The sequence below is a fragment of the Pyxicephalus adspersus genome, chromosome 5, assembly GCF_032062135.1.
Source record: "Pyxicephalus adspersus chromosome 5, UCB_Pads_2.0, whole genome shotgun sequence".
Lineage (NCBI taxonomy): Eukaryota > Metazoa > Chordata > Amphibia > Anura > Pyxicephalidae > Pyxicephalus > Pyxicephalus adspersus.
Genome location: NC_092862.1, coordinates 24727893 through 24743776, shown reverse-complemented (window position 1 = coordinate 24743776; position 15884 = coordinate 24727893). Strand labels below are relative to the sequence as shown.

Below are 15884 nucleotides of genomic sequence, written 5' to 3'. Positions count from 1 at the left end.
AACGGCCACACGGTCCTGAACACACTGTTGGCCAGTACAACGTGAAGCATAAAACACTCATTGATCCACAGAAAGTTTACCTTCCGCCACACATATTAAACTTGGATTAATGAAAAATGTTGTCATTGCAATGCATCATCATCGTTTGTTGGTCCCCAAATCCACAATTTGATGCGTGATGCCACATTCAGAGACAAACTCAACCCATTTGAACTTGCTGTTTGGGATTTATTTGTGTTAGTTGCACTAAACTTTCTGGGCAACCAGCGAGATGAAAACCAGCATTCTGAACTCGTGAACAACATGCTAACAGCATAGCATCACTTTAGCTGCCGAATGTCACTTAAAATTCATTTCTTACATTCCCATCTGGACTTCTTCCCACAAAATTTGGGTGATGTGAGTGATGAACAAGGGGAGAGGTTTCTGTTATGGAAACAAAATATCAAGGCTGGTGCAACCCCAACATGATAGGCGACTACTGCTGGTTTCTGAAACGGGAGACAGCGGAGAGCCACAAACACAAAAGCAAGTGCCTGAAACACTTCTGAAGTGTACATGTGTGTAGAACAAGGACTCAGGTGAATTATGTGTAACTGCATATGTTGTTGCAACATAAAACTATGTTTTTGTAATGTCATGGAACTATGAGGCAAAAGTTAGTTATGTATAGAGATTACATAGTAACTGCGGAAGGGGAGAATGTAGCTAATTGCGTCTATACGCGTAACATCCTAGGCAGAATCAGGCTTCAGATTTGGATTCAGCGCACTTAATTTAGTATAGGACACATGGATTATACCAAGTAGCAGACAATATTTATTTTTTTTAGATGCAGTGGTATGAATTCCTAAAAGTAGAACTTTAGTTCTGCTTTAGGAATGTACTACATATAGTACCCTGATTTCCTTGCTATGAATAATAATATTTATAAATATTTTCACCCAACCTCTACTCAACATGTACACATTTTTCACATTTGATTTAATTAGATAATATGTGAATCAGCTGTTACCCGTATTCCTATGCTTTTATAAATTAATCCAATGTGTGTACATTTTGCAAGGCCCCTATTTTTTGGCGGGGGTATGTTATTACAATACATGCAATTACAGCATATGCGGATATGGCTAGATAGGATCATTGGGTCTGATTTAACAGGCTGGAGAGGATATACTTTCAGCAGTGAAGTTGGGTGATCCAGCAAAACTCGAATTGATCCAGGATCGAAAGCATCAAATAGCAAATGACTTTTAAGAAATACATTCCAGGTTTGATGGCTCACCCAGCTTTACTGCTGAAAGTGTATCCTCTCCAGCCTTGGAGAGCATTAATAAATCAGGTCCAATGTTGGAATAAATCAAATGGTGTGCAATATATATATATATACAAAGGTTTCTGACTGCTACAGGTCCAAAACTTCTTTAGCATTCCTTCTGAGGGTTCAAAAAGTTAATCAAAAGAAACTGTTTTAAAGCTTCCACCAATAGCAACATTTGAAGCCCCCATTATTTGGATTAAAGCCATTTATGAATTATACAGTTCTCCAGTGTTGTTAAATCATTTGAGAATGTTAAGCTAACATACAGAAATTCCAGGAATACTTGGTTCTAGTTTTAATTAACTCAAAGCCACAGATTGCATTACCTTTAAAATGTCTTCCATCTCTGTAATGGCTGCCCACGTGATTGAACTTTAGTGTGACACAGAGGGAGACACACTGATGGCAGATTTGTCTATAGATCCTAATGAGCTAAAGGACCTATTCCTCCAAAGCAGAAGATCTAGTTGCTTTAAATACATTTAGCATTATATATATCATATTACAGGTTGCTAACTTTCAAGTATTAATTTCCTCTCACTTAACTGGCTGCAAAGTTACAGTGCTGTTAGTCTCATCATTGGAAGAGAAAAGGCCAGGAATTGTTTCGCTTGCCAAACATCATGTCCGTCCAGGCAGTCATTTAACTGAACCTCAATGGCTGCCTTCTGTAGAACAAGTTCTGCAATGGCAGCTTTCAGAATCTCTCAGTTTAGGTCCATTTAAAAGATCCACTTGTTCTTGTATTTATCTACACTTTAATATTGGTTTCTGTGGGCAATATAAGCAGTATTTCTTGTGTAGCCTTTTAGTGCCATCAACAGTTAAGTCCCTTCTTGGGTTTAAATCAGTTACAGAGACACAATAAATCTGTTTTCCACGTTTTTAGAAATGCCATAATGTTATATAAATTGGCTGGGGACCGCTTAGATTGTAAGCTCTTCTGGGCGAGGTCCTCTCCTCCTCCTGTGTCACTGTCAGTATCTGTCTGTCATAATATGTTGGCGCTATATAAATACTAATAATAATAATAATAATAATGTATCTAGTACAATAAAGACAATAAACAATGTATATAAGATGATGTTTTGGAATTTGCAGACATACACCATCCACTCTGCCCACCAGATCTCGCTCCATTTGACTATTTCCTGTTCTCAAACATAAAAAAGGAAAGGGAAGAAATTTTAGATGATGGAGGTTATAAAAGCAGGGGAGGAGTATTTCCTTACATGTGACTACATCACAATTCTTTTGGAAGGGTTAAAACAAACTGGGGAAACTGTTTATTGAAGTTGAACTTGTGCGATGAATATGTGGCGTATATTTATTATTATTATTATTATTACACAGTATTTATATAGTGCAAACATATTATGCAGCACTGAACAAAGTCCCTACTCATGTCACTAGCTGTCCCTCAAAGGGGTCCGTGTCACAATCACAATCTGATGTCCCTACCTCAGTCATATGTCTTTAATACAGTCTAGGGTCATTTTTTTTTGTGGGGGGGAAATAACTTAACTGCATGTTTTTTGGATGTGGGAGGAAACCAGAGTACCGGGAAGAAATCCATGCACACACTGGGAGAACCTACAAACTCCATGTAGCATTTAAATTTAATAGCTTGCATGGTGGCTGAGAGGTAGCACTCTGGCCTTTGAAGTGCTAGGTCTCAGGTTTGAATCTCGACCAGGACACTATCTCCCTGGAGTTTGCAGGTTCTCTCCGTGTTTGTGTGGGTTTCCTCCCACATCCCAAAAACATGCGGTGAGGTTAATTGGCTTCCCTTTAAAATTGGCCTTGGACTGTATAAATATGACATATGACCATGGTAGGGACATTAGATTGTGAGCCCCTTTGAGGGACAGTTAGTGACACAACTTAGGACTTTGTACTGCACTGCATAATATGGAAAAGAGGGGAGAAGATGTCGGCGCCTGGCACTCCGTCTGCGCTGGGGCGAAGACAGATACTGGGACGACGTTGGACCTGATGGAAGAAACCTCCCCACGGATAGACTGATCTGCGTGATTGACGGTAAGTCACGATTTTATTGTTTTGGGTTTACTTTTGCTTTTGGAAGATTTAATGGGGGATAAGAAGATATAGGGTGAACAGCAAAAAAAGAGGAACTGGGATTATAAGGGAACTATCGAAAATGGAATTAAACTCCTGAGTTGCTCACCTGTCCCAGTTCCCCCACAGGGCTCCGCCATCTTTTCCATGGCCACCTTGATTGGTTGAATATCCGTTCCCATAATATGGTTGTAGATTTTAAATATTGTATCCCATAAGCTTTCTATTGCTGGGCAGGAACTCCATATATGAAGCATAGAGCTCTGGGGGTGATCACATCTCCAGCATTTTGCTGGGTATGTAGAATAGAATTGATGGATATCCATGGGGCATCTATACCACCTACTAAATATTTTGTAACATCTCTTCTGGTCTTTATTAGATCTGGATAATTTATGTAATAAATTATAGGATTTTTCCAGGCTTTCTTCCTTAAAAGAGAGGCCTAGGTCTCTTTCTGAGCATCTTATAAAAAACAGATTTCCCTTGCTGTGTTCACTCAGTAAAATTGCATACATGGTGGATACCCCATGTACAGCCTTAGTCCCTTGAAACAGAAGCTTTTCAAAAGCTGTTGGTTGTTTTTTAACATTAGATATAGGGTTCAGGGACGTTACATAGCGTTTTATTTGGCGATAGGCTAACCACGCAGTACCCTGGAGATCCTTAGGGATGTCTAGATCAGATAATGGAGGTAATTCAGCATTTCCTACAATTGTAGGTGCATCTTGATAGTTGCAGGGAAATCTAGATTACCAAAAAGTGGAATTAAAATGCCAGGTTTAGATGATAAAAACTTATGTTGCACCAATGCATCTCAAATCGGCAGAGTATATATCACTGATGGTGGACTCTGTGGAGGTAACGACCTTGTCTCGGGTTGTACCCATAAAAGAGAGACCAAAGGGTGCAAAGATAAAAATTCATTCAGCGTCACCCACAATTTGGACTACCTACCTACTGCTTTATAATATAGTCTGGTAGTGCTGTCTGGAGTCTAGAGTCAACCTCCGGATTTTTGCCTGGTAATATTTAGTCAACTGTTCTGCAATGGCTTTCCAAATCATATAAAAGAGCGAATCAAATGCTGCGAAAGGGGAAAAAATAATTCAGAGTCGCTACTGTATAGAACTAATATAGGATTTTTTTGTAAAATATCCATTTTTACCACATTATTTCGACCTGTCTATGATAGGTACAACCCAGAATATGTCTTCAAAGTACCTTCGATACTGTGGAGTAAAGGCCTATAATTAATGTCCGCCATAGAGTTTTAATCACTCGGTATGCGAATACCCAAATATTTAAGAGATCTTATCCTGCCACCGGAATGGGAAATTCGTTTTTATGTTGGAGATTATTCTGTGGGACATAGAAATGCTTACGGCTTTAGTTTTGTCATAAATGACCTTGAAATTACTCACCCCACTAAAACAGTCAAATTCTTACATTATCACAAGAATGGATATAAATGGAGAAGTAAGGCCTGGGGAGTATTGTTAAATGAGCCCCTAAGGAATGAATGGTGTATACTTAGAAATAGCGGTAAGGTCAATAGCATAGGTGTTGATAAGGTCTCCTAAACATTTTATAAAATCTGGGTGTCAACCCATCTGGGCCTGGGCTTTTCCCCACAGCAAAGGAAGATATACAGGTCGCCAATTCCAACTCTATAAAAGGATTATCCAATTTTTTCCAGGACTTTTGGGAAATCATCGGTAAGGTGGTCTCCTTAAATATATTCCTGTACCTTAGTGCGGAACAACTCTGGATGCATCTTAGAAAATTTACCTTTCAAATTCCACAAATTTTTATAATAACATTGAAAAGTGGATGCAAAATTCAAAGCATTATGTAGTTTGCAACCTGAGGTTGATTTATTGCATGGGATGGGGGTGGTAGCAATACAAGGATGGAGTGTCCTAGCAAGAAGTTTGCCTGTTTTTTCTCTATGGAGGTATTATAATGTATGTTCTTTTCCAATTTAACGTATTGCACACATGCAGGCAGTATTGAACAATGGGTAGAGCGATACCTGACTGAAGAGCGAGGAATAATGTAAGTAGTGCATCCTATTCACATATTAAAAATGTATGAGCACTGAACACAACATGAGAAATATGTGTGAAACATCACGCAGCGGTGTGAATTCATTCTAAAAATGGCACCATAGATTTTATAGATTTCTGTAAACAATACTTACTGCTGTATTCCATATTCTTTTCAAGCCTTTGCTGTATGCAAAAGGACAACACAAAAGCACATAAAATATTGTATGTCAATGGAACATCAATAGATACATAAAAATTTTGAAAGCCTATATAGGTGCAATAGAGAAATATAGTCACCGAATACCATTTGCAACATTCTGTTTTTGTTTTCTCTAAAGTATTTGGGTGAAATCTTATTTTTGTAGTACAATGGTATGTACCTTTTTTGTTTGTGTTAAAGAGGAACTGAACCCTGAGGATACCCACCTGTCCCTGTTCTATCGCAGGTGTTACCATCTTCTCCCCTCTTTTGTTCTGTATCCCGGTCTTCAGCCATCTTGATTGCTGAAGCCAATCCAGATTACAAAACTTCCCTGCAGGCACGCTGGAGTTCATCCAGTCCTGGCACCTGCAAGAGAAACTAGGATTGTCAGGCATCCACAGCAACAATCAGGCAGATAGGAATTCCTTTCGCAGAAGGGACATTGCCTGTCCCTTTCTGCAGTAAGAAACTGTCTGATGCCAAGGTACTTTAGTTACACTTTAAGAGCATTTTTGCAATAATTGATCATACCCTATAGTTACCCTATATGGGCTTAGCACCCACCTATTTTTTTTTTATCATATCTTCTTCTACATTTTTGTTTGGAAATTTCAAAATCTCATTCACTTTAGCTATCCTCAGTTTTTCCTACCCTAAAGTGTATCTGGGTGACATATTGATGGGTCAAACAGAACCTGAAAGTGTCTGACTGTGGGTTGATGAGGATGTGGGATTAGTAGTTAAAGCAGAAGAACCCCATAATACTCACCTATGCCTGTTCTATCACAGGGCACTGACATCTTTCTTCTTTTCTCCCTGGATGCGATCTTCTGCCATCTTGATTGGCCATGCAGGGGTGAGGTAACTGCTGTGCAGGCACATGGGAGTTCAATTATTCCCTGCAGGTGCAAGGGAAGCAGAGATTGCTGGGTTTCCCTGGCAACCAATGCTGAGTTGCGCATGTGCAGCTGGGCGCCAATCAGGCAGGTAAGACCAGCTATTGAAGAGGAGACATCGCCTATCACTTTATGCAATAACCACCTGCCTGACCGAGAATTTTTCAGTGGGATGTTGGTCATTCTGGAGGTGGCAAAGACATTGCATTTCTGGAAAGATCCATGTGTATTTTCTGGACTTGCTAAAAATGCCACCACATTAAAAAGATATTTTCACACCTAAGATCAATGTATCAAAATATTTCACACCTAAGATCAACAGAACACAAAAGCAGGCAAAACACTTAAATATAAAATAGTAATAAGTGACATATTTCATAAAACTAATAAAAGCTTTACACAAAGTGGTGTTTACATTGCTTTGAGTCAGTTTACAAGAATTTATTAACAAAACTGTAAAGTAATGGAAAAGTACATTTTTATTTCACAGTTCAGTTTATACCAGATCTTTTATTTGCATAGGACATTGTAAAAGGCACAACAAGACTTAACCTTTAGCAGCGTAGTGAATGGCAATTATGCAAGTTAGGCTATATGTTGCATTTGCTTGCTGCATAGGAAAAGTACGCTATCATTACATGATACAGTCCTACAGATTATATGAGTATAGTTGTCACAATTTTTAAAGGGAAATGACCACATATTTCAATGACTACTTGCTTTTAAGTGGACCTAACCAAGGAGCACAGACTTTTATTATTATTATTATTATTAATAAACAGGATTTATATAGCGCCAACATATTACGCAGCGCTGTACATTAAATAGGGATCTTGATTTTGGAGGCCTTAACATGCAGAAACAAAGCCCTGCCTCCACCAGGATGGCGGCCTAAATATAAAACCCCAGTATGGGATTAGCCATGGTAAATTAATATTGGAGAAATGATCAGCTGCAGTAAGACCACAGGCAACACTATGGGTAATCCTTTGCTCTCTATCTGGCTTCTTCACAGCTTTCAGAGTTTAGTTTCTTAAAGTATATTCTTTTTTTCATTTTGGATAGAGTAAAGAAGGGTTAAACCCGCTATGTGATACAGACACTGGCTTATTGTAGCTTGCACTGGTTAACCTGTACAGGCACCACATATCAGTCAAAGCTGTAAAATGATCTGGACCTGCAGGCTAATCTATACACACTAGACAGGAACACTCCTAGGACACAAAGAACACATTATTTCTGCTAATCAGATACACAGAATTCCTGTACTGAACAACCTGCCAGGGGAATGCACAACCAGAATCACAAATGAGTCCGAAGCAGAATAATGAAGTGAACTGAGCAGATAATATAATCGCAAAAGGAACCTAAAGGGTAACTAACAGGACATTTGTAAGTCCTTGCATTCTCCTTCAGCGTGGTCCAATCACAACTAGTTACCCACCAGCATGATCAAGTTTTAAATAGCTTATCTTCATGACCTTTCTATTTACAGTCTGTACAAAAGTCTCAAGGCAATGACTACAAGACCAGAAGTATTACTTTGTGCTCTGGAAACAAATAAATAATGCTTAAACTAGTAAAAGAGATTTACAGTTTACTGTGGTTTTGTATACATTTTTTTATTTTGTTTTAAATTTTCAAGACTGAAAAATACAATAGTAGAACAATTATGTATTTTTGTATTTGTATTATTCTACTTCTTTTTTTTAGAAAACAGGTGCAGCTGTAGGCTCTTTTTTGTTTTTTCAACCTTACCTATAGCTAGTGTTTACAGAGATCAATAGCTCAAATTGATCTTAAAGCAGATCTAAACGCATGAAAACGCATGCCTGGCCAGTGCAAGATCAGGTGATGTACGAAGATAAACCTGTAAGAGAAGTGAAGAAGATGGCGGCGCCTATCGCTTCCTCCGCGCCGGGCTTAAGTATGAAACCAGGACGACATTGGACCCAATCGAACTGCATTAGGGAGGATAATATATATATATATATATATATATATATATACACATACATACATACACTCACAGCCAGGACAGAAAACAACGACAAATGCAGGTTGTACAGACCTTGTACTAGGCTTGTATTAGAAAACAATGGGCCTGATTTATTATAATTTTATAATTTAGGATTTATTAAAGACTGGAGAGAATAGACTATCATGAGGGAGCCTGGGTGATCTAGAAAACCTGAAATGCATCCAGTCCAGTCCAAGATTGAACACATATACCAACTAAGAGTAAATGATTTCATGAAATCCATTCACCCAGGTTCTCCCATTATTTATTAAATCAGGCCCAGCGTACTTTGTGCCTGCCATTAGGGCGCAGATTACACATGACCACTCGAAGATAAATATATATAAAACAAGTAATATGTATACATAAGTATTCTCCAGTAAACATTATAATCATAACTTTAAAATGTGAAAATATATGGTAATGTTTATTTCACGGTAATCATCATGTTTGATGATTCTCACTTGTATTGGTAGGACTGGCAGATGTCATATAGATCCCCTGGCTCCTCCAAAATGCTGAATATAACATGATATTTTTAATATTCTTTTTGATGTATTATTTAAACACACATTATTATTACCACAGCTAATTAGGGATTTTCACTGAACTGCAGTAAGACTCTGATAAGCCCTCTGAGTAACATCATCACTGTAAATCTTTTATAACATCTAGAAGTCAGTGAATCACTTAATGGCATGGTGCCAACTATGCCAGCAGTGATGGTCAGTAACAGGAAGGCTGACATAACAGATTTGCTTTAGAACGAAGAGGGAGGGGAGCACAAAACCACAATCTTAATAATAATAATAATAATAATAATAATAATAATAATAATCTTGTTCACCCGCACAAATATAAAAATACCTATTGACCAGCCAGTGGTTCCCTTTCTCGGTTGGCAGTGGCAATGATCTGCAGGGTCATATACATACCCTCAGCGGCAATGTCACCTTTGGGCGCATGCTCTGGATCACCATGGATCTGCTGATTCAAATGGGTCAGATGAGAGGTAGGAATGGTCTTGTGAATGAGACCAGTCTGCCATGTGTGAATTACAATGACAGAAGCCATGGTCCATTAAACACTCTGATAGTTCCCAGATGTCTACATTACCAGCAGCCCCACCTGAAGACATAGATAAGTGTACTTGATGGACAGTGATTCTCCTGACATTGGCAGTTTGTGGCAGGGCAGACTGAACCTGCCCACCATCCAGCCCAGGTCATTTGGATTACAGATGGGGGAGGTCAGGTGATCTGGAATGATTTATAGTGCAACTACACCCATGATACCCATTGTCCCCATTTCAACCCCTTCTTCTTTTCATTCATAGAATTTTAGGTCATCATGATGGACCACTCCAGGTTGGTGTACCCCAACACACCTTGCTTCATTCCTGGCACATGGAGGGGTAGCTGGTATTCCTGGGTATCCTGCCAACCAAAGCTGAGAGCGCCCATTTAGAGTCTTCCATGCATGTGCAGCTTGAACTACGTTCTCCACATACCTCAATGCTGGAATGAACTATGTGCATGCATGGAATATATGTCATCCCAAGATGACCAAAGATTTTAAAACTGGGATCGGGTGAATATGTTGGTGTTGATGAGGGAGCAATGGAAGGTGAGTTCACATCCGCTTTAGGTTCTGACTCATTAGCCCAGAATTTTTATACCCATAAAGACCTTCCCCCATGTGACCATGATTGGTCATTCAGATAATGGCTATTAATGTGAGGAGGTAGTAGAGTCATTTGTTTTTTTATTACATAAGATTTCTGTTTGTCCTGTTCAGAAGGGGCTCTGTTTGGAGTATCTACAGAAGCCATTCTCCACCAGGGTTCCTCAAGAGGTTGCTAGCCGTTTCTCAAACTGTGACTGGTTGACCTCACATTTGATATCTGCATAGTTATGGAGCCATTGCCACATGGTAGAGCCAATAGCATGACTCCAATGATGTATATCGGTGTCTGTGAAGGTGTTATTCTGGCCACCACTGTAGGAGAGCTTTTTTTCCATCGGCCATCAAATTAGGTTTTCTTCTTGTTGACGTCCAATAAATTGGTCTTAGCAGGACTTTCTCAAGACCTGAAAAATATTTTATATTTTAAAGGTTCTTCAGGGGCTGATAAAATCTGATCTATACCCTGTTTCCCTGATGATAAGACACTTATTTTTTTTTGAAGGCCAAAATATGCTCTAGGGCTTATTTTCAGGGGGATGCCTTATTTACCCATGAAGAAGACTACAGTACACAGTTATTGTTCTCTATCGCAGCTTCTTCTTCTCTTCCTCCTTGCATTCTGATTGGCCCGGATGGGATGATGTAACTTGTCTACAGGTGAAAGTGAGTTCATTCTGGTCTGGCAAGTGAAGGTAGGCCTGGACAATTCCATGCAGGTTACAGTGGAAACATCGCTTGTCCCTTTCTGCAATTATGACTGGCCTGATCCAACTTTTTCAGTGAAATTTTAGTTCTGCTTTAAAGTATATGTTTATTTATCAAGCATGTGTTGCTGACTGTCTCCATTGGGGAGATTTATCGCCTTTGTTTTGGTGACTGTTGTCATTAATAAAATGAAAAGGAAATCCAACACTGTGAGGCGTCATCAGACTAATAGGTAGGAAAATCCTGCAATGGCAACAATTGCCCCTGAGGGCAATTATAAATACTTTTCATTTTGGAGAGATTTTATCTCTATTCTTGTTGCATATTTAGGACAGGAAATGAAGAGAAATCATCCTAGCTGGGTGCAGGGTTGATATTCATTTCTGATGTATTGCAGCCAAGAAGGAAGTACCTAAAGCTACTTCTATAAATGTGAAGCCAGCTGACCGGGAAGAGAAGGTACCAGAACATTCTTAGCTGGCCAGCGGCTGTAGATTGAAGCTGCAGTTTTTATTTGGCATTTCTGGTCCAGGCTGCTGTGTAAAGTCCAAGTTATTAGCTAGAGTCACTGGGCTCCCTGCAGCGCTCAATGTGTCAGTGCTGTTGTTCTTAGCAACAAGATAATGTCAGTGAGAGCTGTCTCTGATAGGCTTACATGGCTTTTTCATGCCAACCACAGAGATAGGTCTAATAGGACAATCCAATGACAGCGCGGTGGGGGCTGTCTCCACATGGGTTATGATGCTCTGTGGACACTTCAAAAATGCCCTTGTTCTAGCCATTATTATTAATTTCATAAGTAAAGGTTTTATGAAATGCCAAATCACCACAAAATAAGGAGTTCACAGAGACCAAACTAGGCATGTCTGGGACTTATGGTTCACCAGAACAGGCTACATATGGTTTTCAGGCTTTCCTAAGGCCTAGGAGTTTTTGGTCTCAAATGCTCACCATAACGATCCAATTACAAATCAGCCAGCTACTATTTTATACAGAATGGTTTATTGGAAATACAAAGATTATTAATAAATGGGGTTCAGAATACATCTCAGAGTTCAAGCAGGGGCCACTCTACTGCCTTATCTGAGCTTTCTGACACCTGGGGACACAAAACTCCAACTTTTACAATGGGTGCTGTAAACACGAGGGTCTGGAAGGATGCTGGTTGTCAGATCAAGAAATATCTGATAAGGGGAAATTTATGACCCTGGTCTATTTTCAAAGACAAAAGACCTTTACATTTATTGGGAGATCAGGAATTAATGTTATACCCAATTTCACAACGGGAAGTAAGAAGAGTTTAGGAGACAGAAGAGATGTGGGCAAGTTTTAAGATGGGTTTGAGTGCTCTTTTAAATGAGCAGAAGGTAGGAGCAAGCCGAATAGGATGAAGACCATTCCAGAGAATTGGGGCAACTCTAGAAAATTCTTTTTGAGAAGGTTTTGAGTGAGGAAATCATTAGAAAGAGCAAAGAGAGCAGCTGGGGGAGTATTTTTTTGTTACCAGGTCAGAATGGTAAGTGGGACAAGAACTGTATAGGGATTTGAAGGCAAAGCACAGAAGTTTGAATTGAGTTTCAATGATTATAAGGTGAAAGGGAAGACAATGAAGAGAACTACAAAGAGATGCAGCAAAAGAGAAGTGCTGGGAAGGGTGATGTGTACTAGGCCTTGCACCCAGAGAAAGGGTCAACTGTTACCATGACCACGTTTCCCAGCAGTACCCGCCTGTTGTCCCCAGTCCCCTAATATTGTGCTTTAGTCACCCAGCCTGAACACATTGTAGCCCCAATTCCCCATCTCTGGGCTGTCACTCTGCGCCCTCAGCCTGTCACTCTGCGCCCTCAGCCTGTCTATCTCCCGCCTACAACCCGCACTCTGTCACCTCACTTCAAAGAGCCGCCAGAGGAAGGGCGGAAACATAAGTACCCCATCAGCCAATCACAAAACAGCGGGGCGTGCTTGGCTGACAAGTGGGCTCTGCCATTGGCTGAAAGGAGGGTGTGGCGAACAGTCTGCGTTCCATTTCAGAACATAGAAGCCTGTGAAGGACAATCGCTGGTTGTGACGTCACGGAGATTTGGGCTGCTCGGCCGCAGCGCGCTGTGTGCGGTGTCCGGGGTGCTGCGCTATCGCCATGGATGGTGGGCTGTGCCGCTAAGGCTGAAGGGGGGCCGCAGGTACACCCGAGTGACTGTCTGTGCGTCTCTGCTGCTATCTCTTGTGTGTCTTCCATGTCGGACTGTCTCCCTGTTTCTCCTCCAAAGCTCTGTCCTGTCCGCCGGGCGGCTGCCGCTTGTGGATGTTCGCAGCTTGTTGTGACAGGAGAATGTGTGTGTGCCCCGGGCCCAGGCGGATCGGTATGTATCCTCCTCCCTCCTACATTGCAACACCGGGCACCCCCAAAACACATCGCAGGGAAAGAGGGGGCTGGTGCAGCTCTGTATGTGAATTGCAGGACCCCCTCCCCATTCTGTGTGTAGGATGAATTGCAGGACCCCCTCCCCATTCTGTGTGTAGGATGAATTGCAGGACCCCCTCCCCTTTCTGTGTGTAGGATATTTGCAGGGGACCCTTATTTCTGTGTGTAGGATATTTGCAGGACCCCCCCCCCTTTTCTGTGTGTAGGGTTTTTGTAGGAACCCCATTGTGTAACATTTATGTACTGTAAAATTGTGTGTATATTAGCACAAGTGGCTACAAGTAGCTTCTACCAAGGCATCTCCATAAAGAATGAATAGGGGCTGCCATGATTAGTTCAGTACAACTCCGTGCTCCCACTATGAAATCTGCAGATGCTGGTTCTTTAAGAGCCAGTTCTGTGGTACCAGTGACTATCTGCCAGCTGCTGGGAGCTGCATAGGATCATTTGATCCCGCTGCAGGTCTGACCCTGCTCTATGGATCTTGTATACTTACTAGCAGGTTCCCTGGGGATGCAGATCTGTATACAATCATATTTCCCTAAGAATGATGGCCTCTACATATGAAAGGTTTCCACATGGTCCTATCGTCCATCCTTTATGTCCATGCAGCAGGCCTGGAATTTGCAGATACATGAAGAATATCCAACCTGGCTGGTGGAATTACATGAAGGCATTTATTTATACTCTGAGATGTAATGATTGAACAAACTAGGTAGATTGTCAGCTTTGTGACGACTAAACATTCTTTCCTTGCATGCAAGAATCCTACTTACACAGCGCTGCGTAATATATTGGCACTATATAAATCCTGTTTAATATTAAAATGTGGCAGAAAAGATAGGCTTACATTTTTTATAAAAACATCTGAGTTTTTGTTAGGAGACATCCGGAGCTGTGAATACTGGGATAGTTTGCTTCATTCTCCATCCTTCATTCCATGGAAGGAAATATACAACGGGGAGTTTTCCTTCTCCAATGTTTTTATTCCTGGCTGTGCACTTCCAGGGTTAATGGTATACGCAAGTTTTGAAAGTTACAGTGGAAGTGCTCCCATTGGCTGATAGTTGTCAGGGGAAGTAAGCGCTGCTGCTGTCTTGCTTGATGTTGGGTTGCCATAGAACAAGAGGAAGGAGCTCTACCAGTACTGAAGATGGCAGTGCAGGAGTATAGAGAAGGTGAGAAGGCTGCTGAAGAATACAAGATGTCGCTGGAATGCATAAAAGGGTAAGTGTGTATTTGATATATTTTGTGTAAATTGTGCTTTTTGTGACTCTTATGGTCAATTCAAGGCTGAAGACACAAAATAGATATCCTTGTAGTGGCATCCCTTCACACCGCAAAGCTTAAAACTGCACTTTATTTAAAATGGGGGGGGGGGGGGGGATACCATACACACCTTTCCTTTCACAGAGCCACTGGACATGCATGAGCCCGGGTAAGTTTGGCATGCGCAGAAGGAGCAATCCGATGCCTTCAAGTATCTGTGGCATAGATATTTCTGGAGGCTGTGCTAACCTTTGCCTTATATGATTATATGAAAGGGTTATCTACATTGTGAACATTTTGGTGATGGGTCCGTATTAACCCCCCTAATGGTAATCCCGGGTGTGACTCTGGGTGGTATTTACTTGCAAAAAGCGGTAATCCCGAGTCACACTCGGGGTAACTTTAGAAGCCCCCCTTATCTGATGGTCCCGCTGTGATGCTGGGACATTTCTGAATTGGGACCCGTGGCCGGGCGGGAAATTTAAAAGCAGATTACCGAGTAATCTGCTTTTAAATACAACCCGGGGTCCTGGCCACGTCGCTGCTCGCATCAGCAGTGAGATGCGAAGCACAATGCAGGACCTCTGCATTGTTCATCACATCTATCTGCTGATGCGAGCAGCAATAGTAAATTCGGGGGGTGGTGCCAGCGGGAAATCACCGCTGGCACCTACCCCAGAATTTACTATTGCTGCTCGCATCACCTGGAAGATGCGATGCACAATGCAGAAGGTCTGCATTGTGCTTTGCATCTCCCTGCTGATGATGTCATCTTCCCGATGATGCAACTTGTGATGTATTCGGGAAATTTAAAAGCTGATTACAATGTAATCTGCTTTTAAATGGTTATTGCAGTAAAAAACACCACACAACATATATTAAAGTACATATTTTAGTGCACCAAACATCATTGCTCAGTGCCCTGACTTACATTTTGCCCACTATTATCCCTGACCGTTTGACATTTTTTGATAAATTAGTTTTTTTGATAATATACATTGTTGTGGTCTATTATTTCATTATTTTATTATAATTATTATAATATATTTTATGATTATAATATAATTATCATACCCGGGAGTTAATCCTAAGAATTACAGGCCCACAATACAAACAACAATTTCTATGCAAAAAAAATAGGATCACTTTTTGCATCAAAAAAACTGACAGAATTAGAACACTAGGGGGGTTAAACGTGTTTTGTATGGGCCATGTGTTTTGATGGTGAAAAAG

At 40.7% G+C, this 15884-nt stretch overlaps 1 protein-coding gene across 3 annotated transcripts in view; it reads left to right on the top strand.

The window, feature by feature from the left end:
• The first annotated feature begins 12827 nt into the window (after positions 1-12827).
• PDP1 (pyruvate dehydrogenase phosphatase catalytic subunit 1) overlaps positions 12828-15884 on the top strand; it is a 63634-nt gene continuing 60577 nt past the window's right edge. The window contains exon 1 of one of the 3 annotated variants that reach the window (XR_011920773.1): positions 12828-13140. Coding sequence is in view for 1 of the 3 variants with exons in the window: in XM_072410911.1 (XP_072267012.1) it covers positions 13263-13320 (58 nt within the window). In the remaining 2 variants the exon portion in view is untranslated. Of the gene's footprint in view, positions 13141-13216; positions 13321-15884 lie in introns of those variants that run through there. The other 2 variants (XM_072410910.1, XM_072410911.1) reach the window with 2 other exon arrangements.